Source organism: Fusarium keratoplasticum, chromosome 14, assembly GCF_025433545.1.
Source record: "Fusarium keratoplasticum isolate Fu6.1 chromosome 14, whole genome shotgun sequence".
Taxonomy (NCBI): domain Eukaryota; kingdom Fungi; phylum Ascomycota; class Sordariomycetes; order Hypocreales; family Nectriaceae; genus Fusarium; species Fusarium keratoplasticum.
The window spans coordinates 148,817-176,046 of record NC_070542.1 but is presented as its reverse complement, the minus strand read 5'-3'; the positions used below and the strand labels follow the sequence as shown (position 1 = coordinate 176,046).

The window sequence follows — 27,230 nt, the reverse complement described above, 5'->3', positions numbered from 1 at the left end:
TGAAAGAGTTAAAGGCATGGCTTTCTCGCTCCTGTATGGTCTCGGCGAGGGAATGTTGACATGATTTCTTTGGTGCAATTGAACATAGGGCGGGGTTTAAGACCGATATCTTGAGACGCTCTAGGAGATATGATAATAGTTGTTGGTTAGACCGCCCGGGACATCCTCGAATTAGAAGAGCTTGACTAAAAGCTGCAAGTGAAAAACTCTTCTGTGGAGGCCCAGGGTGATCAGGAAGTTCTCAAACAGTAACATCAAGATTAAAACATTACCATCACTTTGTTATATGCCAACATATTTTCACACAAATACGTAGTAAAAACCTTTAACTATATGCCACAGAGCACCATTGTTATTCATCGTTCAAGAAGAGGTAGTTTGGGTAAAAGGACAAGAAATCAACTTGAGGGAAAAGCAACGAACTCAACTCTGTCATGATTTTCATGGCGTTTTAGTTTCAGCTTATCCGCGTGCATGTGTTCTCTGGAATTCAGAACCGTAGAAATTTCCCAGTAACCCCATTTTACGTCTCACTTGGGAGCCGGTTTTGCCGCTGGTTTGGTGTGAAGACGCGACGGCATTTCCGCTCATCGCCGGCGTTTGCCGGTCACTAACAAATATTGTGACGCTCAAGAAACCTCGAAAAGAGTACCTGCATATTAGAGAGCCATCATGGCATCAGTGAGATCGGCCAAGCCAGTAAGACAACACCACGAGCTTTGATATTCACACTGTCGCAACTCTGACCCCCCTGCGGCAAAATCATCGACCGACGGATCATCCAGCGCAAAAGGCAACCATGAAGGTCATCATTATTGGGGCCGGTATTGGAGGACTGGTTTGTGCCATTGCCTGTCGGCGGGAGGGCCTTTCTGTCACTGTTCTTGAGCGCACTCCTGTTTTAGCTCCTGTGAGTCCGTTGAATCCGTCAGATTGACAGCCGTTGACTTGGCACGAAATGAAAGGTTGGAGCTGGCATCCAGATTCCACCCAACGCCGCAAGGGTTGCCAGACATCTCGGGATTCTAGAAAAGCTCGGGGCAAAGAGCGTGCTTCTCGATTCCATCGATTACCTGCGATACGAAAACGGCGAGGTAATCTTCAAAATTGATGGAGCAAACACCATCTTGGACAAATTTGGGGATATCTGGATGTGAGTCACTGCCCACAACGCCTACATAGCGAAGGTGGACGGTGTTGGCTGACCAGGTATTCCGCACAAGGGTCATCGGTCGCCCTGACTATCACGATGTCTTGGTCAACACAGCAAGAGAGGCTGGTGTGGAGATCAACCTCGATTCCGAGGTTGACACCATTGATTTCAACAACACGAAAATTCGAACCAAGCGAGGGGAAACGTTCGAGGCGGACGTGATTGTCGGCGCTGACGGTGGGCTCAGAAGTCACGCGATGACCGTCTATAAAGACCTGCTAACTTTCTCCAAGGTCTCTGGTCTAATTCTCGAAACCAATTACTAGGTCGAGCATCTCCGCCGGCCGAATCAGGCGATCTTGCCTATCGGGCTACCATCAGCCGCGAGCAGCTGCTAGCACTTGACGATCCTTCCATCAATAAACTCATACAAGAGAAGTCTGCCAAGTGTTGGATGGGTCCTGGCAGACACTGCGTCTTCTACCCACTGGCAGGGGGTGAGGTGTTCAATCTGGTGCTCCTACGACCTGACAATCTAGACAAGGATGTTCGACAAGCCCCCGGCGATATCGATGAGATGAGGGCCTGTTTCGAGGGCTGGGATCAGAGGTGAGAAGTGCCTTTCAAAGCCGAGACTTGTTTAACACTTGACAGACTGACGAGGATGATATCTTGCATCTCGACCGTGCTGAAATGGAAACTTTGCCACCATGAAGAGCTTGTGACCTGGACCAAGGTGAGATCTTTGCGCCAGTGAATGGCTGACAGGACCCGTACTTACTCTGCTAATAGGGTTCCGTTGCGCTACTCGGAGATGCGTGCCACCCAACCTTGCCTTATCAAGCCCAGGGTGCAGCGATGGCTGTGGAAGATGGAGCTGTCTTGGGCAAGCTTCTCGGTCTCTTGGACAAGTCACAGATCCATGACGAGAAGAACCATATCCCGGAAATCCTGAAACTTTACGAGTCTCTCCGTAAGACGAGGACCACCACCAACGTTCAGGGAGCAAACTCAAACCGTGTCTCATATCATCTCCCAGACGGGCCACTCCAACAAGAAAGAGATGCTTGCCTTTCCAGAGGGGTTAGAAGCCTTACCGGCGTGAGGAATCATTTTGCTGATTTAGAATATCTGCGTTCTTTGCTAGCTTTCGATGCTGTTGGAGAGGCCATCCAGGCATTTGAGAAGTGGCAGGCGTCTCAGACAGGCAGCTCGGCTGAAAAGGTAGTCTTGGCCAAGTTGTAAAGGGGTGGCCACGAAACACGAGGCCCCTCACCGAAGCTGGATTTGTTATAAAACAAATAGTCGGTCTTCTAACTCAGTTATTCCATCGAGGGCCAGGCTTCAACTATAACAAAGAACACATTGAGAACATTATTCAACATGCAAAATATCTAAAAAAGCCACCTCTTCTCCTTCCAGCGCCTCATTAATCCTGATTCCATCCAACCGTTAGTACTTTGATACGATTCCAGCTTGCCAGTGCTTTGCACCCATCGATTTCTTTCAGGCCCCTATACGTATTGGCGTTCTATTTCTACTGTTTACTGGTTTGTGTCACTTGACGTCTCCTAACTGGGAGTACCCTGTTTCAACCGCTTCGAAACGTTCGTGGTTTTACTTCACGCCAAGTCACGCAGTTACAAGAGTTTCTTTCGATATGTTTCGTGGTGAAAAGTCGGTGACACTGTTGGTGCCATGTTCTCTCACTACCTAGCCACCAAAACTTCCCCGTCAGATGAAAAAAGCCCATCAAGCTCATCAGGGCAGAATCGAAAGTTCCTATCGAAAAACATGGCTTCTGCAATGTCACCGTAACCCAACGCCTCAAACCCACAGTCGGCTACCGTCGACACTTCCGAAAGTGTTGTACCGTTGAGGGACTCACTTGTCAGCGACGAGTCCTGTGTGTCTTCATTTTCCGCTGCCTCGATTTCGTAATATTTCTCGGTGAAACAGGAAAAAGGTTCTTGACCTGGAACATGCTCTTTCCTTTGAAGTCGTTCCTCCCAGCCGCTCGCACTCGGGGGGAACTGGGGCGCATCGCAATCTGCGGACGATGATATAACCAACTCGGGGGACACCCACGCAAGGTCGGTAGGTTCGTTGGTATTCTCAAGTGTTTTCATGAACTGTGTACCCTGGCAGAAACCCTCAAACACCATGTGGTTCTCTTCTGGCACGTAGATCCCAGCTGTCTCTTGGTCGAGCTGTTCCTGTGACAAGGAGGAAGATATTGAGGTGTGCTCGATGGCCAGAACGAGTGAGCGGTACATGACCTGCAGGACCATTACGTTCCATTCATGGCCAATATTTTTGGAGACATTCATCTTGTGGATTCGATATCGGCAGCAGTCTGGAAGGGCCTCGTTCCATCCCTCAAGTTTCCGCTTCAGTGATGGGAGCCGCTCGTTGCCAGAGATCTTCCTGCTCAAGTGAGACTCTATCAGCTGATCTGAGAGTGCTCCGGTGGTAGTGTATGAGTTCATGGAGTGACAGATGAATGAATATTCAGCTAGGATATGGCAGAGGCTGGCTTTTACGATGAAGAGCGTCGCCATGTCTTTTTGTCTTGGCTCGTCGCCAATATAAGGACACATTGCTCTCCATAAGGTGGTAAACTCAGGATGTACGTCTTCAAACTCGAAATCGTCGTCGTCTAGTGTCGGGACGTCGTACTCACCGTCTCTAATCCGAGGGAGACGTTTCATCTCGACGGACGTGAGTTGGTCACGAATGAAGCAAGACCACCAAACTCGTCGCCGCAACTTCCTGACCCTAGCGCTCAATAGGCTGTGGTCTGAGTCTTGATGAAGTTGGCACATGAAGGCCTGGGAGAAAGCCACGTCGATCCAATGCCAAGTGTTCCGATGATCGTCTTGGTTGTCGTACCGGAGCGACATTAGCAGGAGTCCTTGGACTAGTACAAAGGGGTCCGACTCGTAATTGAAGTCGTAAAGTAACTAATTTATCAGAGTTAGTCGACCAATCGTCGCAGGCGAGAGAAAACTTACACGAACTCGCCGAAAGAGCTCCTCTCGCGCTTGTTTACGCGTGGCAAACCCAGCCGCTTTCAAGCAGTCCAATTGTACATGGGCAGCCCCAGAGAATAAGATGGCCTGAAAAAGAAACAAGCTAACTTGCCCTAAGCTTCCATTCTGACCAGTCAATGCGCCGAGGAAATCGCTGATGTCCAGGATTGGCATGTAAGGGTAGGTGAACTCGAAGTAGGCTCGAAGGAGGGCATTTTGGGACTCTACCCCTGGCAAAGACAAGGCACCCATACTGATAAGATAGGCGACGTCTCTTGGTTCTATCCTTGCCGGGAGAGGCTTGATAAATGCTTGGAGCTGTATTCTGGGCTCAATATCGAAGAGTTCCCGCTGCGGTGAGGAGTGAGCGGTGGATACCGACGTTCTCGCCGGCGACTCGAGAGGTTCGCAGGCTTCGCTTACGGTTTTGGGCTCAGATTCAGCCGTCCTACTTGTCGTTAGCTGCGATCGTTTCACCGCCTGCGTGCCGGCAAAGGAGATGGTTAGTAGTCATGACCCGTACCGAGCAGCGAAGGACTGAAGCGCAAACCTTCGGGTACGGCGGCCGAGGACAACACAATCCCTGTGGTCCCATGTACAATTTCCGCATGGCCACTTCTCGCTGACGTCGCACCTGACCTTGCGGGCTCTACATGTCATGCATGCCCGAGCTGCCCTTCTTCTGCTCCTAGTGTGCTTGATGTGGTCGGAGCGCTCGCAATCTTTGTCTATGAAGCCGTCCATCATAGTTGGCTGGGTGATTGTGGAAAGCTACTACTGATTTTCATAGCGTACGAGATGGGCTTATTCATATTGGAGCCCTGGACGAGATGCCACCGGATGAATCAAGATTGCCCCGGGATCGACACTACCAGAAGAGAACGCCTCAGACATTGTACTACCGATTTTGGGAAACAACAAACCAACCGTCATTACCGTGCGCTATTCTCATCTGAGGAGCTTGTACAATGGTCACAGGCTTGGTTGAAATCAGAGTTTCTGACAAATTTCCCGCCCACGGAAGTGCCGCCTTTGCAGCCCCAGTTACGTGGGAGGCGGATGAGTGGGGACGGCATTCGCGGCAAAACCGGGCATGGATGATCGACCTGATTACAGTGGGCAGCTAACCCCTAGAACCGCCCAACATTCCTACCGTTAGAACCTGTGCGAAGATTGTCCCTGGTTGGGCTATTGACTCCCAAAAGTTGACAGAGATCAGTCGGACAGCATGTTGAAGTAATCCTGCAGCAAATTCTGCCCCTGAGAATCCAGTCGATCTTGGCTATAAACGCAACCGGAGATTAACAGTGACAATGATGCCATGGATTAGACATAACACGCCCACATCTTACTGGGTCGCCTCCAATGCGGTGCTCTGAAAATGCAGACCCGAGTGTGAAAAGTGAATGATCTAGGTACAATCTTAAACTACAGTCGTGCTCTACATGTTTCCAACTTATCCCAGTCCGCCTGGGTAAACGAAACATATGTCCTACTCTTAGTCAAAAGCCACAGAAAGCCATCTTGATCACCTCCTGGAACAACAGTCCCAGCCAACTTCGGGTTAACCCCTTCCTTCTGAAGAGGAACTTTGTTCTGCTTGTGATTGTCCGTATAAGAGCCCGTCCGCGTCACACGCAAGAAGACGGGCACCGCGTAGCTCGGGAGGCTTTTGGACAAATACTTTGCCAGTGCTCCGTAGTCTGGGTTGGCTGAAAATTCGGGGCTGAACCGCACCGCAGCGCATCCGGCGCGGCCATCGTGGTTGGGTAACTCAACGCCGTACACGGTGGCCTCCAGGACTCCTGGGAAACGGCCCAGGACTTCTGCAACCTCTGCAGTAGACACATTTTCGGATTTCCAGCGATACGTGTCTCCAAGTCGGTCGAGAAAATACCAAAGGCCTTCCGGACTCCTCTTCAAGGCGTCCCCAGTTCGGTAATACACGTCTCCTTTCCTAAAGACGTCAAGGCAAAGCTTCTTCTCAGTTGCTTCTGGTGATTTCCAGTATCCCTGGAATGCCTCCTTACTCGGGAGAGCCATCAGCAACTCTCCGCCCTCCTCATACGGCATTCTTCGGGCAAATCCGGTGGCTGTGTCCCTCCAGATGTCTCCCGTTTCGTAGTCCACCTTGACCAAGACGAAGGTGTTGTGAAGGAGTATTCTTCTTAACAAGCCATGTCGTCCCACAGAACCGATGTTAAAAGGCCCCCGGGACGAGTTGATGAGTCTAAACATACCCTCAGTGGAACTGAAGAACTCGACAACTTCTGGTATATTGAACCTCTCCTGGAATCGTGTCCAGACGTCTGGCCTCAAACCGTTCCCGTAGGCGCACATTAGCTTATGCTCTCTCTCCAGGGGATGAGGTGGAGAGTTGACGAGATACCGTGCAGTCTCGCCCACGTAAATGAAGTGAGTGGCTCCGGATTCATGGATGTCTGTCCAGAATTGTGAGACGGAGAACTTGGGAGCCAGAGCAATGCCAACACCGGAAAGAAGAACTCCAAAAGAAGTTATACCACCAGTGCCGTGGTACATTGGCATGGGGTTGTACCAGTAATGTTGCCCGGGAATGCTTCCGTGCGGTGGTTCAAGGTGAGGTCCTGACATCAGAATCTGACGATGCGTAAGAGGGCATGCTTTTGGCATTCCTGTGGTTCCACTATGCGTCTATTAGCTCCGGCGAGTCAGTGCGAGGCAAAAAAGTCTTACCTGGTGTACATCAAGACGACGGGTGTTTCTCCAGTTACACCATCCCGATAAGAGTCATCAGGCACGGCGGAGGGCATGGAAGAGACTTGATTCTTGGTTACCGCATCCATCACGATGGTTTCAATTCCCATATCTCCGATTACGCCCCGATCCCGTTGTGTTCGTTCTAAACAGTCCTCATGGGGACTCACAAGGAGGAGCTTAGGCTCACAAATCTTTAAACAACGCAGCAGTGAGGCGCCCTCAAGATTGTAGTTGAGAAACGCCGGGTAGGCTCCTATACAGACTGCAGCAAACCACAAGAGAATGAAGTCGACACAGTTGTTCATGTACATTGCGAAACAATCGTCTGGGCCGATGCCCTTGATCAAAAGCCAATTTGCGAACTGAACGATTCGCAAGTGGCATTCTTGAAAGGAGAGGGATTCCTGGCGGGTCCAGATGGCTCTTTGCTGGGCGTATCTCTTGAAAGTGGCATCGACAATATACCACATCGAGAGGCGATTTTCCTTCTCTACATCGGAGTGAGCTAGATTCACATTACAGGGAAGGATACCTTACCTGCTCGCGCAAAGTAACGGCTGGCCTTCCGCATGCTATAAAGGGCGCTCAAGTCATCACGTATGTTGAACTTGGCATTCAAGTACATTCCCCCAGCGTAGATGGCAGCGGTCAAGCCCGCCGCTTCTAGGACCGGGAATTAGTTAATGTTGTAAAGGTTATGGCTAGGGAAGGTCTATATCGCACCGAGTGACATATTGGCGTGGATGAAGAGGGGGGCAGCCACACTACAAGAAAATGGAACAATATTTAAATTATTTTCAGGGCGTAAGATTTGAACGAGAGTTGCTAGTCGGGATGATGCTACATAGTGACGAAGTCTTTTAAAAGGAAATTGGCCCTATGCCCGGTAATTCCGTGCAACGCCGGCCCCGAGAAACTCGAGACCTCCCCGCCCTATCTGACCTTGCCGAGGTCAAAGAAAATGACACCTCGTACGTGTCATTCTACTTTGGTATTTCTCGAAGTGAAGATCCCCGGGACGGCAACTGACGTGAGTCCGCTCGCAACAGCAGTGCAAGGATACCACCAGTTCGCAAAGCCTGACCTTTTTTCCGGCTGCCATTCCCGGATTCCTCAACTACAGTAGGTAGTGGGCCCCACAGCCTTGCTGTCTGTAGGCAAAACTACCTCCCAAACTGTGCCAAGTTATAGAAAATGGGACTCTATGAGAGATGTACTTAAGTATTATCCTACTTGTATTAACTTGTCGATAAGCCAGCGCAATTATTCTAGGTAAGGTAAGTTATGCCTAGGTTACTTATTTAGAAATAGCTAAAGATATAGCTCTCACTACTATAAACCTCTTAGTTAACCGGATTACCGCAAGATATGACGGCTGATAAGTTCTATTCCTTCAGAGTGCGCCAACCTCGGCAACCGACTATATCGAGTTTGTTGGGGTCACATTATAACCTATGACTTTTCCCCAACCTCTGATCTTGCCTTGCCCACGAGGACCTTGGGAGGGCATCAGCCCTGAAATTCTTCATAATCTTATGGCAGGTGATCAGGCTGAAATTGTGGCGTCTGCTGGCCTGACGATTCTTATCTGGTCACCCTACCCCTCATTTTTCAACCCAACCTCCAGCCTAACATCACCATCATATTACCTCCACCTGTACGCGCCATTTACCAACCATGACCCAGAGAACTATCGACTATTTCCTCTTTAAGCCGCTTTGCATCACGTGCGAAAGGATCGACTTTCCACGGCTTTGTAGGCAAGCCAGGTCGGACCAGTATCGCCCTTCCTTGGGCACGGTTCAAGATGTACTAGCAAGATTCGAATCTCGCCAGTGCTTCCTTTGTACGCTCATCGCCAGAGCCATCATGCGACGTTGTAGAGGGCGCGACGTACAAGGACTACAATGCTACATTGATGCGGATTGCTACGCGAAACTTCCCGGCCGCCTAGAGGATGTTATCAACTTCAACAAGCTCAGTGTGCGTGTGGTCAATCAGAGCACCTATTTCCCTAGGACTGTGTTGGTACTCCAGCCATGCAGCGACCCGGTCCCTCATGTATCCAACACTCGCGGCTTCACCCCGGAGCCTACGTATCCTAAGCAGCCTTCTGGTCGATTAATGGCTCCGTACTATCAACCACATCTGCTCCGTCAATGGATGTCCTGCTGCCATGAGCGCCATGGTAATGCGTGCCACATGCCGGCATGGCGAGCGAATGAGGACGATAAGTCACCACAGCTCAGGTTCGTCGATACCGAACAATTTTGTATCGTCGATGGTCCAGAAGATTGTCAGTATGCTGCACTGAGCTACGTGTGGGGATCAGCAGCCCACAACTGCTTGACGAACACACGGAGGACAGCTCAATGGCTACGCAGCCCTGGCTGCCTGCTACACGATGTTGTCCCCAAGACCATCTTCGATGCCATCAAAGTGGCTCAATCTATTGGATTCAAGTATCTCTGGGTCGACTCTCTATGCATCATCCAGGACGACGACGATGACAAGCGGCAGCAGCTTTCTTTCATGGATTGTGTGTATGCCAACGCGTATTGCACAATTGCTGCTGCCAGCGCTTTGCATGCGGACATGGGCATCGCTGGCGTGCGAGAATCTCTGATGCGGCATCCTCAACAAGCGATGGTCTCGGTTTCGTCCTCCCTACGTCTGATTCGCAGTACACATCTTTATACTGGCACAGCATACGAAAAGTCGCCTTGGAAACGCCGTGCCTGGACAATGCAAGAATCACTCCTTTCCCGCCGCCTGATAATGTTCACCGATGACGAGGTTTTTTGGCGATGCCAAAAGGCGACCTGGTGTGAGAGCCTCGCGCTCGAGCTTTGTTCGACGCAGCGAAGGGAGCCTAGAATCACCTCTTACCAGTCGTTCGGATGCTATGACTTGATGGAGATAGGGCCAAGCCGAGCCTTCAGACCTGAGTACGCTTACAGGGTAATCTCACATTACGCAAAGCGCAGCATAACGAATCAATCCGACTCCCTAAAAGCCATCCAGGGCTATCTCCGGCGGCTTTATATGAAGCACACACTCGCTCAAAGCGACTGGGGTCATCTTCTTTTCCTTCGTTTTGAGGAGTCACTGGCTTGGGTGGGCGGCGACTGCGCTCGTCGCGTGGCAGAAGAATGTGTCTATAACCGTGACGGATCATCTCATCATGTGAGGTTTCCAAGCTGGTCCTGGCTGGGCTGGGACTTTGAGCATGCCGGTTTGGGGAGGCTTTTCAAACTTCCAATTGCCACGGATATGGTCATGCCTGAGCTGGATTTTTACAGACTCGACATCTATGGCAGAGTTCGTGCTCAAATGCCTCGAAATTTATTCGCTCCGCACGTCAAGCCACTCGATCTGAGTGCTCTCAATGAGGAGTTGGCCGGAGACTGGAAACAATCCACATCAATTGACGAGGACGATTTCAACGGCATGGACTTTCATGATTCTGGACGTTTGCTCTTCTGGACGAGCGCAACGACCCTTCGACTGAACAAAGTGTTACAAGGACGCGATCTAGGTTATGAGTGGGAGATGACTGATCAACAGGGAAGAAAAGTAGGAGGCATGTCGGAGTATGCACTCCCGAGCAGCACCAACGAAGGGGACCATTGCATGATTGTTGTCTCTCGCGTTCATGATGAAATTCGAGTAGAAAAGGTGCTACCGGAATTACATGTCCTCGTCATCGAGTGGGATGATGTGGAACAGCGGGTTGCGCACCGTGTTGGAGCAGGGTCTGTAGATGAAGCTGCTTGGGTAAGAGCTAAACCTGAGTGGATCAAGGTGACATTGGCTTAATTGCCCCCAAGGTGAAGGGGGTACAACAACAGTGAATTCAGGAGATAACGCCGTACTTCAAGAACCCGCGGGGTTCCGGGAGACAGGACAGCCTAGAAATCTTGAAGGATTTCTAAGCTGCTTTGCATTGGGAAATAGACACGAAATCTGCAGTTAGTCATCTAATAGCAGGGTGGACTCCCTACTTAAGTCTTCGAGCTGGGCAGGAGATGCAGTGAATTCGAGCAGAGCTTGGTTCCATGCCAAGATGACCGCCCATCGCTCGAGCATAATGGCAACGGAACGGAGGCGATCCCCTCGCTTTTTCAGCCTTCCAACTCTCCCGTCGTTCTGACTCAAGTTACAGTATTGTCATGATTTTCTATGGCGCACTATGAAGCCGTCAACGACCTCGACGCGGTCTCGCCTCCAATGCAAACTCGTAAATTCAAGTTATGGTGTAGGTAGTGTTAAGTATCAGCGCCCAGGTAAAAGGGACAAGCAAGCCTTACTATTGTTCAAGACTAGCACTTCAATTTTCAACCAGATTCGTCACCAGAAGCAAAAGGAAATAAGAGAGCAACTCAGCCTCAGAGATAATCTCGCTCGTATTATTTATATTAACCATATTCCCCATCTATATAATGGCAAGATCGCTAAAACAATAGCTAAGGCCTTTGCGTGCAAGTCTAAGGTAGCCACTGGTAAATCAGCAGTGAACCTGGAATGTCTCACAAGTAGGGAAAGGTGGAAACACTGGCTTCCCACGTTTCCTTATTCAGTATTCTAGGCCGCTTGTATAAGCCGGCCGGTGAAGAACAACGCCCCAAAGGCCTCCATCTACCCCTAGAAAGGAAGGGGCATGGGCCTTGAGAATACATACACAATTAGAGCTATCTTTGAAAGAGTCCTATTTCCTAGTGCCACGCATCACAATTACTTCTATTAATAGGAATAGCCTGGCTTCACAGTAGATCCACCTGATACCTCGGGATCTTCAGCTAAATTATACTCATACGAATGAAGAAGTGCTCAGCAAATTCGGCACTTGAACGCTAGTTATACATGCATGATATTCATGCACCCCTATTAATTTCCCTGACTTAAGCGGTTTGAAGTTGCGGTCCATAATAATAATCTAATACTACTTATGCTTAGCACCACGGCGATTGTCAAATAGGCAGGGTTATTGGGGGGGACTTGCCGCTTCACAAGCGACGACCAAGGCGTACTTTATACCTCTGCTAAATTATGAATAAAATTCAATCTGCTCTTGACAGCGTAGATATGCTAAGCATATTGTAAACATGTAGAACTCGCATCGCTCTAGAGATGCGGATTAGTCCTGCGAGCCAGAGGTCACATCATATATCCCTATTTTCTCCATTTCCTCTCGACCTGAACCCGATGGGAGCGATCTATTACATGAACAACATAACTCTGGGGCTCCGTTATTCCCGGAACGACGTCGTTCTAGCTACACTGGCGTTCCTTGAGTACCCGCACAAGATGTCAAGTACACTTTGGTAAGATCGTTGATGGTGACTGGGAACTGAAAACTCGTATGGTGCTTTTCAAGCTACCTAGCCTACAACCGACCCTGCTGACCCTGCCAGATAAGGGCGGTGAAAGATGGAAACGCTTGGGTATTTGGTTACATGCTGTGCTTCGTTGTCTTCGCGCGATGGTCTCCCTGACTAAGCGGGTTCTCGGGACTTTCTACTCCGTAAATTAATCGGTTCCTATCGGAGACTATGAGAAGTCCGAGATGCTAGTATTTGTAGTTACTGATGCATGAACCAAAAAAGAGGGTCATATTCGCAGTAACTGTATATTCACTAACTAGTTCGTTCACTGCCTGGTGGCTTTTTGGCATCCATTTATCAACTCGCCTTTCTGTCTTTCATCTTTCAAATCCACCAAATATTACGACACGATGGCTCCCATCAAAGCCGGTGTGATTGGGGTGACTGGGATGACCGGATCGCATGTTGCCGTTGAGTTGCTCAATAGAGGCCATCAGGTTGTCGGCATTTCACGAAATCCCTCTAAGCTTGGCCATTACGAACGGTACGAGCCGAAGGCAGTTGATCTAGAGGCCACACTATTGAAGAAATAGCAAAGGCTCTTGAATCTTTGGATGTTGTGGTAAACGCGTACGGTCCACACACCCAACTTGGCGACGCGTTGACGTACAGTAAGCCCACCTGTTCAGTTCATACTCATGCATGAAACGTAATGCTAACATAATTTTTAGAAACCTTCACAGAAGTGACCCGAAAGACCCTCATCGCTTCCAAAGCAGCCGAAATACCATACTTTGTCATGATCGGCGGCTCTGCCATCATGAGAGTTCCAGACAGACCATTACTCACAGCGTGCGACGATAAGAGATTTTATTACGCCTTCATCCGGGGAATACTTGATAGTGAGGCTGATGTCAAGCATACTCAAGATTGGGCCGGCGAGGACGCCGAAAAACTCTTGGTTGCTCGCCAAGCTTGGATAGCCGAGAAAGAGGGCAGGGGTACTGACTGCTGAGGCGGGGAAGATTGTGGAAGCGGCGCATGGGATTTTTGACATGAACGGACCTATTGTCGAGTTCCACAGGGGCGGGCGACTGACGGCCATGTTCTTCCATGGAAACACATCTTTCAAGTGGACTTTCATGTCCACCCCGGCATTGTACCGGCCTGGAAAGTGCACGGGGTCATATGAAGTCTGTTTCGATTTCATGCCTCTCAAGCCCGCCAAAGGGCATGAGAGCGGCATTGCCCTTTTTGATGGTCGGATGCATGGAGTGTCACTCTCAGACATGGCCCTGGCAGTGGCGGAAGAGGTAGAGAGTCAGAAACATTTGTGGAAGCACTGGTGCCCGTATGTTCCAGACTTGGATGACACCCCTGGTCCGGTTTACGTCAAGATTGGACATCAGTTTTTTTAAATGATTTTTGGGAGTTTTATCATATCAACCTCGCCGACAGTAAGTGAATACAGAGGGTTTGGGACTGGAAAATGAAGAAGCCTCTAAATTCAAAACACTCACATGATGTCTCGCGCCCGCCCGGTCAATCGTCATTCCACAATCAACTATCAAGGCGGCAGGTCCTCTAAGTCCACATAGAGTCCATTGGTTTTGGTCGCGTCTTGTCGGGTGGCTTGTTATCTTCGGTGACCTTGCTGCTTCGTCGAGTTGTGCTATGAATAAACACCCAGATAATTGACGCGACAGCTCAACTCACCTATTCAGAGGTTCAACCGCCTATGATTCCCCTCTTTCGCGTTGCTTTGGCGAGGGCTTTAGGCGATGACTCATGAAATGTAAACTTGGTCGAATTGGTCAATGTACGTCGCCAACGCTGTCCTATCATTATTACTCTTCGCGTTCTCCTCGAGTCATCCGCCTTCGGCGGCTTTATAACTCTTGCAGGTGGACTGCTTAAACCGACTTGAATGAGGTTGGAGTTGACAAATCCTTCCGGAGTGCCTCTCCTGACTCGCTTTACGCTGGAGAACCCTTCAAGGTCACCCTCGGATCCGATTTCGCTGCTTGAATCGGCCTCGTTTTCTCCCTTGGAACTGGAGACAACCCCTCGGCGGCTTAGAGGTCCCTTAAACGCAGCAAGAGCCGCCCAGGCTTGGCCAAGGGAGTGACCATAGGTCTGAGAAGGATCGAGGGTTTTCTGATAAGGAACGAGCCTCGAAAATGGACTCGTTACATCCGAGTCTGAAATATGGCGCCATCTTATGTTTGGTTATAGTACGTGGAGTAAAGTACGGCTTGTTGAATGTTGTTACCGTTCATCGCATCGTGAAGTGTGATCTTGCGGAAGTTACTCGGCGATCGGAAAGATGACATCCCGGCCCTGAGCATGAGGCACGTCTCCTGGCCAACCATTCGGCGTTCAAAACTTCCTTTCCAGCCATGCTCAACGTTTCAGATGCGACTCATAACTCGTCTCGTAGAGGTCCAGGCGGTCCAGGGGTCTTTGCGTATGGAGCCTACCAATTTTGAGGGTTCAAAGGCCGTTTCCAACAAGCGGAAGGTTACAGAAGAGAGTGAGCTTTCTCGGAGAGTAAGGCTGAAGGGGTAGAGGACGAAATGTATTAAGTACTAATAGAACGGACTCTTGTGTTCATATCGTAGACGCCTTGTCTCTAGATGACTGCATAGCTGGCTTGGATGGGCTGGCCTTGAGCAGAGGACATGGCCAGATGTGGAGCTTTATTTTCGGCGGAGTAATCCGCTCAATGGATATGGGAGACACCCTGTGCCGCCGGTAGCTTACCTTAACGGTCTTCGTGTCTTCTGCGTCACAGAAAATATTTACAACTGATACCACGAGACTGAGCCGAGACCGACAGCATCACGAGGAAGAAACAGCCGGCATCTTCATGGTTTTACTAGGAGTTCTAACCTGGTAACAAAGGTGTAGTTGATGAGACCCTGTCTAGTTATCCAGTACAGTTCAAGCAGTCTTTGAAGAACGAAAAGGTCGAAGAAACTTCCTCCAAGCCACTTATCTTGGCTACATCTGTAACACTCAGTCAGCACCACTACACGGCAGAGATAGCAGGTATGGGGAGGAGCTTACATAAATCAGGTCGAACAATGATGATTGCACCGCGACCTGCGTCGATACCAAATGTCGAAAAAACACGTCCGCAGTCTAGCATATACGGATTCTGCTCGTCTACAAACACTCTGTGGAGATCTAGGCATGGCAGAGTTAGTACGGTGAAAATGGTCGGGACACGGTGATGACTTACTTCTCAACATATACCTTCCCGTCTTAGGAAAGAAGAATTCTGGTAGTTTTTCAATCTCGAGACTCTTCCGCTCACCCCTTATTACGAGGGTTGGGTTGATGATTTCATCTGCCGGCGCCCCAAATGGGGTAAACATCTGGACCATTTCTTCCAGTTGCGAAGCGACCTAAAATAGTTAGCAAATGGTGTCATGTCACTCAATCCTCACATATGTACCTGTGTCAACTTGGCTGCCTCGTCTCCACTACAGAAGACCAGCAGGTGCCATCGTCCGTCCGCCGGCAGGGCCTTGTTCAAATGCACAGGCTTTGCATCAGATAGCCTCACGGCCGGAAAGCTGGGAAACCTCATTCCAACACTGAGCCCTGACGCGATGGTGCCGTCGTCGCTGCTCGGACAAGTCAGGACTGACGAGCTGTACTTGGTAGCCATGCCGGCAGTATACTGTCCGGCCTGCACGAACTTGTCGCGGAAATGGGCGGCCGTGATCCCATTCTTCTTCTGATGTTCGGCGGAGAACAGCTTGCTGAACGAACGGTCAAAGTCGATAAGCTGTTGTGCTGTCTGCTGACGCTCCAGGACATACGTCTCCAGCACTGAAGGCGGGGCTCGGCCGGTCAGGACGTGGGCCATCTTCCATCCGATGTTAAAGCCGTCCTGGAGACTAACGTTCATGCCCTGACCGGCTTTGGGGGAGTGTGTGTGGCAGGCATCGCCTGTGAGGAAGATGCGGAAGTCCTTTGTGAAGTGGTCTGCGATACGCTGGCCAATGACGTATGCTGACCACCACACGACACAGGAGGCATCTAGCGTGTAGGGGTGGAAAATGCGCTTAACCTTGTCGATGAGGTCTTGCTCGGTCACTTCTCGAGCTGTTTTGCCTGGTAGCTCGATGTAGAAGCGGACGAGTTCGTCGCCTTCTCTGGGGATGATCATGAGATTTCCAGCGTTGCTGTTGAGCATGGCCTTCTTGCGAATATCAGGGAAGTTTGTGTCTGGAAAGACATCCATGACGCCCCAGACGGAGTCACTCGAGTCGCCGACCATGTTGAAACCGAGTGATTTGCGGACTGTGCTATGAGCACCGTCACAGCCCTGAAGATAGACTAATTAGCAGTAAGCTAGAGATTGAAGTGCTGAGAGTCTTACGATTGCGTATTTCGCCCGGTATCGAAATGGTACCCCATTTTGCAAAGCTACCACCTCGACAGGATAGTCAGAAGCATTGTCCAGAATGCGCACACTCTCAACCTGAGAGTTGTACACGACGCCGCTTGACCCATTCCCTCGCAGACGAATCATCTCCTGAAGCATCATCTCGTTGATCCGTGCCTGATTGAGAATGACGTGGGGCTGATGACTCAAGCCCACCTTGGTGTCAGGCGCAACATGTTTCCTCTTTAGTTGGCCCTGCTCGTCTGGGGACCAGAATGCCACTTCCATGACGTGATAGGCCTCTTTCAGAAGAGCATCAGAAATGCCGAGATTCTCGAAGATTTCAACGGTGCGGCACTGAACACCGTCGGCTTGGCCGATCTCAAGAGGTCCTGGGCGTCGTTCAAGGATCTTGAAGTCAATGCCGAAACGGGCCAGCCAGATGGCAGCCGTGAGGCCGGCAGAACCGCCGCCGCAGATGACAACTTGGACGGTTTCGGGCTCCATGGTTGGGTAATACAAGAAAGGCGAGTGTCGCTAACTAAGAATCAATGAGGCCTGGTATGTTCTGTTTTGTATCCTATTGCGGAATACCTAGCGCTCTATTTCTAGGCGGCCTGTACAACCCGTCCCAGGATCCGAGAGCGGGGTTAGCTCCCGGGCTCCGACGGCAGATCGAATCGGCACCGGCTTCCCGCGGAGGCATCGGATCTCAACAACGGTACTTGAACAAGGTTTCAACCAATCAATAGGGATCTCCGACTAGTAGGAGTCTAAAGACTAGCTATTAATTGTTTAAGATAAACAGTAGCTCCCCAATGGCGACTTTATGGGAGTAAAACGTGCGTTCGCGGATTAGTACCTAACATATGTACGGAGTAGAGTTTGGGGATGTTCTCTGGGGTTCACACACACCCTGGTCCTTGTCCAAGCTGACTGCATCTTCGATCCCCGTCTCGATGCATCTCTGACTGAGTTTTCCCCCTCGTCGATATGCAGATATCGGCTGATTCGTGTCGTATGCAGGGGGCTGAGAATTGATAAAACGGCGACCCAGAGACTTTCTTCAGCCATGTCTCTAATTACACTTCTATCCATTCTTCCATGCCTGTAAACATGGCCTCGCTTGCTCGATCACTCGTAAGCCTTCTCGCAACGGCCTCTGTCGCCACTGCCGGCGCGTACAACTCGATCATCGAAAAGGATGTCGTCATCATCGGCGGTGGCGGTTCTGGTGCTCACGCTGCCTTCCGTCTGCGAGAAGACTTTGGGAAAAGCATCATCGTGATTGAGAAGGAAGCAATCCTGGTGAGATCTTGATTGATGAACACCCACGCATCATCGCCTAACAATCCTAGGGAGGCCATGTCGACTCGTACGTCGACTCCAGCTCGGGCAAGGCCTACGACTACGGCGTTGAATCCTTCATTGATGTCAATGGCGCCTCCGACTTTGTGACGAAGCGCCTTGGAGTCGAGATCAAGGTCCCCAGTCGGGTATCGCGGTTAACCCGCTATGTGGACTTTGAAACCGGCAAAGAAGTCGGCTATACCGGCCCTTCCCCAGCTGCTTTATCGACGGCCCTGGTAAAGTACGCTGAACTATGCGCCCTGTATGAAAACATGATTCTTCCAAGCTTCCGGGACTTTCCGGCCCCCGACGATATTCCTGAGGACCTACTCATTCCCTTTGGCCACTTTGCCAAGAAGCACGGCATTGAAGCCATTGTTCCCATATTGTTCCAGACCACCGGGCTTGGCGTTGGCGACGTGACTCGTCAAATGACGCTGGTCGTGATGCAAGCGTTTGGCGGGCCTATGGCACGATCGTTTCTCGGCCAAATGGCTTCCTTCGCCCCGGCCTCTGAACGCAACCAGGATATCTACGATGCATTTGCGAAGAAACTAGGAAAAGACGTGCTTTACTCTTCTACGGTTGTCACTTCTAAGAGAACTAAACACGGCGTTCAACTCACTGTCAAGACATCGTCGGGCAGGCTCGTCAAGATCAAGGCCAAGCGCTTGCTGCTGTCCATTGAGCCCACTAAGAGCAACCTCGCTCCATTCGACCTTGACAAGGCGGAGAATACCGTCTTCTCCAAGCTAGACTACACCCGCCTCTACGCCGGTATCGTCTCCAATCCATCACTGCCCAAGAACTACTCTCTCACCAACTTGCCCGAGGCTGCCGCTCCCAGCAACTTTCTCGCCTTCCCCGACCTTCCTTTCCTCGCACGCTTCGAGTGGATTGGAACCGGCGCATCCGAGGAACTCTTCCGGATCATGGTCATTGGCGACCGAAACTTCGATGGCAATGACGCGAAGAAGCTGGTCCAGAAAAAATTTGACACCCTTGTTAAAAGCGGCGCAGTTGAAGCGTCTGGTTCGGCCAAGATCAAGTTTGTTGCTTACGCGCAGCATGGTCCCATGCATATGCACACCTCGGCCGAAGAAATGAGAAAGGGCTTCATCCAGGATCTGTATGCCCTGCAGGGTCTGCGGTCAACCTGGTGGACTGGCGGAGCCTGGGTTGCCAACTTCCAAACCCATCTTTGGTGGTTTAACGACCTTTTGCTGCCCAGGGTGATTGAGGGCTTGTAAAAGAAAAGATTTTGAATAAGCTTATTCTATGGTACGGTACTTTAGAATGTCAAGTATGGTTGCTTATCAATGTCTCTTATGCTCTAGGGAGCATGCTGATTGACGTGTCTTATACCCCCCAACCATGACTGTTGTGGCCAATGATTACACCTAGTCGACGTTGCTATGCATACAAAGCGTAAAGCCCAGCCTCGCTTATGTTGCTCCCATTACTGGTTGCTGGACACCTTAACCCAGACCCTTAACGCAGCTTGTATTCATCAGTTGGTATCCCCTTGATAAGAAATAAGAAATCAAGTCTCTTTATCCCACTCTCTTACTTTAGTCTCCACGCGGGATACTCACAGATGCATGGAAACATTTGCGACGGTCGTCCTGGCTCCATCTGGCCAATCACGGCCCGTTCAGCCGGCGGTTCGGATCCTAGGACACAGTGCAGCGATAGGTAGTTTCAGGTCTAAATATCAATCCTCTTTTATTGTAACTTAACCCCACCGGTTAACCCTGTGATAGCCCTCCTTTATAGTTCTGGAACGACTGCAGCAGTGTTTGCTGCAACATCGGGATTATGTCCACAATCTTCCTCCCGTCAACCTCACTAACCCCTAGCTCTCTACTTATCGTAGCCTGTAGCTCAGTCTGCACGTGGGACGGGATGCCCCCATCGAGAAACTTGCTATAGTCATCGATGGTCTCGGAGTATTCTACCGTCGTCGATGAGGGAAGACTATAGTCATTGTCTGTCCGGACATGGTTAGCCTAAGTCACGCAGCACGCGGCCGTAATACTCACATGGGGAAATGTCCCCCTGGTCCGTATTCGGAAACAGAATGCTGAATATTTTGCGCCAACGCTCACAATCCGCGTCGTGCGACATGACCTCTCTCCGAGGTCGTTTCCTCAGAAGTCGCTCCTGTTCGGGAGTGATGTTGTCGGAATCCGAAGGCCCTCTTAACGCACAGGGCGTGACGGAGCGAGCGTGCGCTTCAAGCTCGGCATTGTCTTTGAAGTGAGATAGGCAGCGGGTGCATCTGTGGTCTGGAAGAGTGTGCTTCCGAAATAGATGCTCTCTATAATGAAACGTCAACAGCCTGTTCTTAGTAACCCTGTGGATGTTGCCAACTTACTTCAACCTATGAATGTGCTCCCATCCCCGCGAACAAGTCTTGCCATGCTTGTGAGGATTCATCTTGAAGAAGGGGCAAGCGAACCGACGGATATGTGCCAGTCCCGTCTCCTGAATCGTGTGTGTCGTGCTGATGTTCTGCTTGTTCAGGTCACCCGTGGAAGCTGATGTTTCACTTATGACTACATCACTCAGATAGACCGGGTTAGTATGGCGTCTCATAAGTGGTGATGAAATGCCATCCTTTCCGTCGCCAGTGTTGCTGCTCAAATGCCTCCGGTTTGTCTTCAAGTGAGGCCAGCTCCTTGCCAATTCCCAAGAGGCAGGCGCGTCAGTTGTGTTTGCCTTGGCTTGAACGGCCCACCTCTGAGCTTCTTCAGAATGGCAATTCCCCAGGTGATGCATCGTCGAAACCGGAATGTCATTCAGCGGGTTCGCCCCAGACAAGTACGCCGCCTCGGAGCCCGAGCGGTTGTAGAAGCTAACCATCCTCTGCTTGACGTCTGCCGCGGTGATTCTGCGGACGGGTCTTTGGCCGTTCGTCTCAACCACGAGCATGCTGCTCTCGATGAGACCGAGAAAGTCGTGGAAGAAGGGCGAGCAAGCCCAGTGCTGATGCAGAAATGCCATCCACTGAGGGTAAATGTTAGAACAAGGCCTTGGTTACAGTTCATAGACTCACCCTCATAACAGCAGGCTTGACTTTGCTGCAAATATTTCCCGTATCTCTGGAGCTGCTCAACTCAAAGTAGCAGTCATCAGCCGACAAGTCATTTCTCTTGGTCTCCCTACTCGCCGAAAACTGCGTCACGCCATTCCATCCCAGGAAATACCACGTAATAAACTCGAGATACAGGCACCCCAACGCCCATATATCATATGATCGCGACAGCAACCCATCCGGCATGTCAAACTCGGGCGCCCGATACGTCGGCGAGTTGCCCATCCCCACAGGCGATATATTGCTCCTTGACTGCCTGTGATGGAACCTCGTCAGACCAAAGTCCGCAATCTCCAGCACGCCAATGTCTGTGTTGGGTCCGTTTCGAAACCAAAGGATGTTTTCCGGCTTGATGTCCCCGTGACGACCGTACGCTGGCTTGCTGCCACGCTGCAGATGGCTGTGGTTCGGCTGCAGGACGCTCTCGTAGGCGTAGTCGTCGCCCTGGTCGGCGGGGGGCTCATGGATGATGCTCAGTCCCTCCGCCATGCCCTTGCACTGCTTGGCTACCCAGAGGCCGTAACGTTTGTCTGCGGACGGGTTGGGGAACATGGCCCAGTAGCGGCGTAGGTTGGCATTGGCCCAGGGGAAGAGCAGGTGGTAGCTGTTCTTGTACTCAAATGTGGCGAGGAGGGGGACGATATGCTTCTGACCGCTTAGTCTCTTGAGGGCGTCGACTTCTCGGGAGAACATCTCGCGGTTGCGGGAGTGGAGGCGTTTCACTGCGAAGGTGGACTCAGCCTCGTAGGTTTCCTAACAGCGTCAGTGGACAAGCTTTGTTAAAACACGGATAATATTTACATACCGAGATATCATGGAAGTCATAATGTGACGGGTGAATCTTGACCCTAGAGATAGACCCATGACCCCCCTGAAAGTCCTCATCATCCTCAATACTCGCATCTCTCGACGAGTCTTCTACAAAAGGCAGTATAGTCTGGTCATCAAGAGGATAGAACCTCACCGTGCCCTTACTCCCCCTCGAAAAGAAAGGCGAAAGCAACGTCCACTGATACTCTTCGAAAGAATTCACCAGAAACGGCGACCACGCCCACAGACACTCCAACGTCTTATGCGGCTGTGTCTTTCGCCGAAGCTCGTGCACCCCCTTCGTGCTACTCCGAGCTTTGACGAGCGGCAAGTCGTGGTCTGCAATGTTGTGTCTAACAAAGGTGAGGATCTCCTGCGGCTGCTGGATCATGACGAGGATTGCAAACATCCGGCGGAAAGATGGCTGCAGGGGATCACGCATGGATCTGGGGCAAATTTCCTGGGCGTGGCTTCTCGCATCATCGAGGGAGAGGCCCGGAATGTAGGTGGTGAGGGCTTCCGCCACCGAGTCTTCGACGACTAGCTCGTGCAACTTATCTAGGGGGAGAAACCCCTTGGACTCTTTGTGTGCGTGCTGGCACAGGGCGCGGGTCAGCTGCTGCTCTAAAGACTCGGTTTTTCGTAGCACTGGTGGGGAATCTTGCCACCAGATAGGTTGGGGGTTGGCTAGAGGAGGCTCGTGGTCCTGGAAGCTGGGATCGGACTGCCAGTTCAAGCCGCAGTGGCTCTGCTCCTGGGTGCAAGACTCGTCGAGCAATCCCGCAGACTCCAGATAGGAGGCATCGAGTTGCAGGGGGCTACTTGGACGACTGGGGATGATAAGATTGAAAGTCGGTAGGAGAATGGTGTTGTTGGCCTCGCCGCCCTCTTGGGCGGGTGAAGTTGAGTGGTCCATGGGATAGTCAATGCCAGGGAGAGGAAACAAGGCCAAGCGAGCGGGGTTTTGTGCATATATATATAGACTCCGTAATTGGTTCGCTGAGTTGTTTTACGCTGAAGGATGTTGTTCGCGACGGCGCATTACGCAAGCCAGATGGTTCGCCCGGTGTGAGACAAGGCAGACATGTTTGCCTCTGCCTCCTCAGCCACCTCAAGGCGGGGTTATGGCGTACCAGGTGGCAGTAATGGACAATCGAGAAACTGGGTTGAAAAGAACTGGGATTCGCTGCAGCATCACGCGCATTCTTTTTTGTTGTGGCTGACGGTCTCTCGCGGACTCGTCATTGAAGATAACCATGATCCTTTTGGCCCAATGGATGGGTCTCGAGTGATAACAGATGACCTGTCGCCCAACTAACACCTGACTGGTAAATCGGCCAGTTTTTACAATGATTGTGCGCGGAGAAGGTAGAGATTGATTGCCTTAAGAGGCCGCCACTACCGCGACAGTCCAAGAAGAGAACTAGCCACGTTAGAGCTTGGCCATTTTAGCAATCTTCCCTATAGAATTTGGAGCCTGCTTATAGATCGCCTTTCCCTCCGTGAAATATCCACGAGGAAGATGGTGGATCGTAACTATGATGCCGCAAACTAGCACGGCGTCGTGGAAGACAAGGTGAAGCAAGTCTCCGATTCCCAAGAGCATCTCCGGGACAAAGGCCGTCACACTCTAAAGAAAGATCTGAGGGCGCTTTTCAACTTTACAATTGCCATAGAGAAGGATCTGAAGGTTCTAGAGGGGAACCGAGAGTTCTAGGCAAACTTGAAGGGGAATGAGCCTTCATGGTCGTGTACATAATGTGTCGTCAGTGTCGTGGGCTGCGGGCAGGATGGCATTGCTCAGCGTCGCCTCTCCCTGAGCCAATGCCCTACCTCAAATGAAATAGATGGTTAGTTTGATCTACTTAAGATACCGAAAGCCATGGAACTTGACGGCGTAACCCCCGGATTTCGAGCGTTCACTTAGCTGTTGAACCGACAATGTCCCTGACTCCAAGCCTTGGGACAACACAACGAAGACCACGTAGAAATAGTTATGCCCTCTGTGGATGAGATATAGGTTTTTCTTTTCGCAAAGAATCACCTCTTACGACACCTCGTTATAAGGGAATCCCGACATAAAGAATATAGATATGAGGATTCCCGACATACGGATGGAAAAGACCCAGGGGAGGCGATGCCTGCTTCGAGATATCTTATTCTTTTGGCTGGGGTATTAAAAGGTCTTGTTGAAACCTCTGTATCACACTCCCTGAGCCCTAAAGGTATCAATGCCGTATTGATGGCCGGAAGAAAAGCAACGTCTGGCCATATCAGAGCCTTCAGTACCATCACAGGCACCGTCATCGACACTAACCCTGCGGTCACTTCGGCCATGTTCGGCAATTTGGTAAGAAATACAGCCACATGCAAATGATGAAATCTATCCTTCGCCGATCATTCAAGTCTAACAGCGTGAATGAGCATAACGGGCCGCTTGGAGAGAGAGCAGTACTAACAGACAACCTTGTGTTGCAAATGTTCACTTGGTACTCAAACATGACAAGAATGGTCCATCACTTGGCGAGCTAATTTCATGTACCACCCACCATTCCCCTGCATGGAAGAGTCCATGTCAAGGGAATCCCCTAAAAAGACAATCAGCCATAACAGCAGGAATACAGTGATCAAGGCAAGCTGGCACTAAAGCCCAATGTCGTTAAACGCGGCAAGTGAATTTTTATTCCTTTGGGAAGATTAAATGCCCAAAACAGGTAATACAGCCGCCTCCCCTGAGGGCTTATTTCTCATGCATGGGTACCTTGCCAGGCTGGGGGACTTCAGGGCGCAATTCCACGCAAGGGCTCCACCACACCGCAATGAGGGTCCCTAGCTGGTTCTCATGCCCTGCGCCTGCGGCTCAAGTAGGCTGGTCTCTTAGAGAAGACTATAAGTAACGAGAATATGTACCCTTTTGTGGTTGATTGTTGCACATCGTGGACCTTTCACATCTTGCTCGCGATCGTGTTGCAAAGAATGGTCAAGTTGCATGCTCTTCTTCTCGCCTCTCTGGCCTTGGTTCACTCGGTCACAGGCCAGACCATAATTATAGATGGCGTTGAAGTCGGTACGTAAAATGCTTGTATAACTAGCCCATGGCCCGACTAACATCCCGCCAGATGCCACAGAAGATAATGTTGCTCCAGCTGTTGAGCAGATCCAAGGTGATCTTCTTCCAGAAGAGACCAAGCAGTTGACCGACGATGTCCTCTTCAATCTGACTGATCTTGGCCTGACAAACATCTCGTACTTTTACTATGACGAGGCCTCATCTGTCCAGCGTCGGTCTCTTGGGCGGTGCAAGACGTACCCTGGCGACCTCTTCTGGCCGCACAAGATTGCCTGGCAGGTCTTTGACCTCCTTGTCGGAGGAGCTCTGATCAAGACGACGCCTCTGGCTTCTCCATGCTATGACGACTTTGGCAATCAGAATACCGCCAAGTGCGAGGCCATCAACTCAAAGTGGACTGATTCCATGATGCAGTACGTCTCTCCCCTATCCCTTGAAAGACCAAGACGCTGACTTGAATAGCATTGCTGACCCCACGTCGGCCATGAGCCCCCTTTACCAGGGACTTACCTGTCTCCCCTCTGGTAACTACACCGACGACTGCACGTTGGGAGGCTATCCAGAATACGTGGTCAAGGCCACCAACGTTGCCCAGATCCAGCTCGCCGTCAACTTTGCTCGCACCTTGAACATCCGCCTCGTAGTAAAGAATACAGGTCACGACTTTATTGGACGATCGCTCGGCTCAGGCTCCCTTTCCATCTGGACGAACAAACTTAAGAGCATCAAATTCTACTCCAACTACAAGAGCGGCTCCTACTCTGGACCCGCCATGAGAGTCGGTGCAGGCGTTATTGGCCAGGAGCTCTACGAAGCAGCCGACAAATATGGCGTTACCGTTGTCGGAGGCGAAGGCAAGACAGTTGGCTTCGCAGGAGGCTACATCTCGGGCGGCGGTCACTCTCCACTGTCACCTTTGTACGGCCTCGCCGCCGACCAAGTTCTCAGCGTCGAGGTGGTCACAGCCGATGGCCGATTCGTCACGGCGGACTCGAAGCAGAATTCCGATCTCTTCTGGGCCCTACGCGGCGGTGGTGGCAGTACCTTTGGCGTCGTAACTTCGTGGACCGTCAAAGCACACCCCAAACTCTCCGTCACATCTGTCGCCAGCTTCGCCTTCGGCATCGACGGTGGCACCATCACGTATGAGGCTTTCTGGGAGGCTCTGCGTGCGTACTGGGAGATGATCCCTGTCTTCAACGCTCGCGGTAACTACCAGTACTGGTTCGTCTGGCCGGCGGGACCTCGTAAGGCTACCTTTGTCATGTCACCCTGGTTCGCACCCAACATGACGGTCTCGGAGGCTGAGGAGCTCACTGCACCGTTGTTCAAGAAATGGGCTTCCCTGGGCATTAAGGTCGAGCCAAACTGGTCTCAGCACTCGAGTTTCCTCTCGGCTTGGTCTACTGGCTTTCCTGTCGAGCCCGTCGGCTCCTACGGTAACAAGATGGCTTCGCGCCTCTTCCCAGACGAGAACCTTCAAGACCCTGCCAAATTCAATGCCACCTTTGAAGCTCTCAAGGGCCTCTCGGATCGTGGCGGCACACTCATTGGGTTTGGTATCACAGCCGGCCCCGGCCCTCACCCTGACAACGCCGTGAACCCAGCCTGGCGCGACGCAGCCATGTTTGTCATCTCATGGGTAACATGGGCAGCCGACACCCCACTACAGCGCATCGCAGAGCTGAGCAGGGAGCTGACCGAGGTGTGGATGCAGCCTTGGCGCGACGCAGCACCAAACTCGGGTGCGTACGCAAGTGAAGGCGATGTCACGGAGCCAGATTTCCAGAAGTCTTTCTACGGTAACAAATATGCGCGTCTGTACCAGATTAAGCAAAAGTACGATCCCCGGGGCCTGTTCTACGCTCAAGTTGGCGTCGGTAGCGAGGACTGGAACGTGGAGGGGCAGATCAAGGGACTCCCTACGCAGAATGGTCGATTGTGCAGTGTTAAATGATAGGGGGTTGCGTGATGGAGCCGAGATGCAGGAGTATCTTGGCACCGAGGATTTAATAGCCTAAATAGAGTAGATAGAACCAACAGCTTTACCAGGCCACAGCATGTACCAGGCCCTCGGGATGTCGTCTAGAGCTTAATCCTTGCCACCCAAGGCCCAACTCCCGCATCATCCGCATGGACGCCTAAGCAGAACTGTTTGTTTGCATTCATTATGGAAATTTTGTGCGTTTTGATGAATTGTTCAACTCTGTCCAACGCCATTAACCTAGACCTCGCGTTTCGCTGCTGATTATCCTG

The 27,230-nt window shown here is 51.1% G+C and overlaps 6 protein-coding genes and 1 pseudogene across 7 annotated transcripts, besides 1 other annotated feature; 5 read left to right on the top strand and 2 right to left on the bottom strand.

Moving 5' to 3' along the window:
* Positions 1 to 799: 799 nt before the first annotated feature.
* On the top strand, positions 800 to 2,398 carry NCS57_01469600 (FAD-binding-3 domain-containing protein; the record flags this gene model as incomplete). Its single annotated transcript, XM_053064290.1, has 6 exons — positions 800 to 914; positions 1,030 to 1,153; positions 1,224 to 1,390; positions 1,447 to 1,762; positions 1,808 to 1,889; positions 1,946 to 2,398. 6 exons carry the CDS (start codon positions 800 to 802, stop codon positions 2,396 to 2,398), a joined length of 1,257 nt encoding a protein of 418 aa, XP_052906174.1.
* A 6,395-nt stretch (positions 2,399 to 8,793) lies between these two features.
* On the top strand, positions 8,794 to 10,743 carry NCS57_01469500 (HET domain-containing protein; the record flags this gene model as incomplete). The annotated part of the gene is made up of 1 exon (XM_053064289.1): positions 8,794 to 10,743. The coding sequence occupies one exon, from the start codon at positions 8,794 to 8,796 to the stop codon at positions 10,741 to 10,743; it is 1,950 nt and encodes a 649-aa protein (XP_052906173.1).
* Positions 10,744 to 12,658: 1,915 nt separating this feature from the next.
* On the top strand, positions 12,659 to 13,666 carry NCS57_01469400 (NAD(P)-bd-dom domain-containing protein; the record flags this gene model as incomplete). Its single annotated transcript, XM_053064288.1, has 4 exons — positions 12,659 to 12,792; positions 12,819 to 12,919; positions 12,980 to 13,209; positions 13,265 to 13,666. 4 exons carry the CDS (start codon positions 12,659 to 12,661, stop codon positions 13,664 to 13,666), a joined length of 867 nt encoding a protein of 288 aa, XP_052906172.1.
* Positions 13,667 to 15,177: 1,511 nt separating this feature from the next.
* On the bottom strand, positions 15,178 to 17,184 carry NCS57_01469300 (annotated as a pseudogene). The gene is made up of 5 exons: positions 16,642 to 17,184; positions 15,709 to 16,587; positions 15,493 to 15,658; positions 15,318 to 15,437; positions 15,178 to 15,257 (listed from the first exon to the last, which is right to left on the bottom strand).
* Positions 15,178 to 17,184: a sequence feature.
* Positions 17,185 to 17,763: 579 nt separating this feature from the next.
* NCS57_01469200 (uncharacterized protein) lies at positions 17,764 to 19,247 on the top strand (the record flags this gene model as incomplete). The annotated part of the gene is made up of 2 exons (XM_053064287.1): positions 17,764 to 17,955; positions 18,006 to 19,247. The coding sequence occupies 2 exons, from the start codon at positions 17,764 to 17,766 to the stop codon at positions 19,245 to 19,247; spliced, it is 1,434 nt and encodes a 477-aa protein (XP_052906171.1).
* Positions 19,248 to 19,745: 498 nt separating this feature from the next.
* NCS57_01469100 (Protein kinase domain-containing protein) lies at positions 19,746 to 22,847 on the bottom strand (the record flags this gene model as incomplete). Its single annotated transcript, XM_053064286.1, has 5 exons — positions 21,900 to 22,847; positions 21,056 to 21,847; positions 20,375 to 21,006; positions 20,040 to 20,317; positions 19,746 to 19,987 (listed from the first exon to the last, which is right to left on the bottom strand). The coding sequence occupies exons 1-5, from the start codon at positions 22,818 to 22,820 to the stop codon at positions 19,746 to 19,748; spliced, it is 2,865 nt and encodes a 954-aa protein (XP_052906170.1). The 5' UTR covers positions 22,821 to 22,847.
* A 2,033-nt stretch (positions 22,848 to 24,880) lies between these two features.
* NCS57_01469000 (FAD-binding PCMH-type domain-containing protein) lies at positions 24,881 to 26,931 on the top strand (the record flags this gene model as incomplete). The annotated part of the gene is made up of 3 exons (XM_053064285.1): positions 24,881 to 24,971; positions 25,024 to 25,387; positions 25,437 to 26,931. 3 exons carry the CDS (start codon positions 24,881 to 24,883, stop codon positions 26,929 to 26,931), a joined length of 1,950 nt encoding a protein of 649 aa, XP_052906169.1.
* Between the last annotated feature and the right edge of the window lie 299 nt (positions 26,932 to 27,230).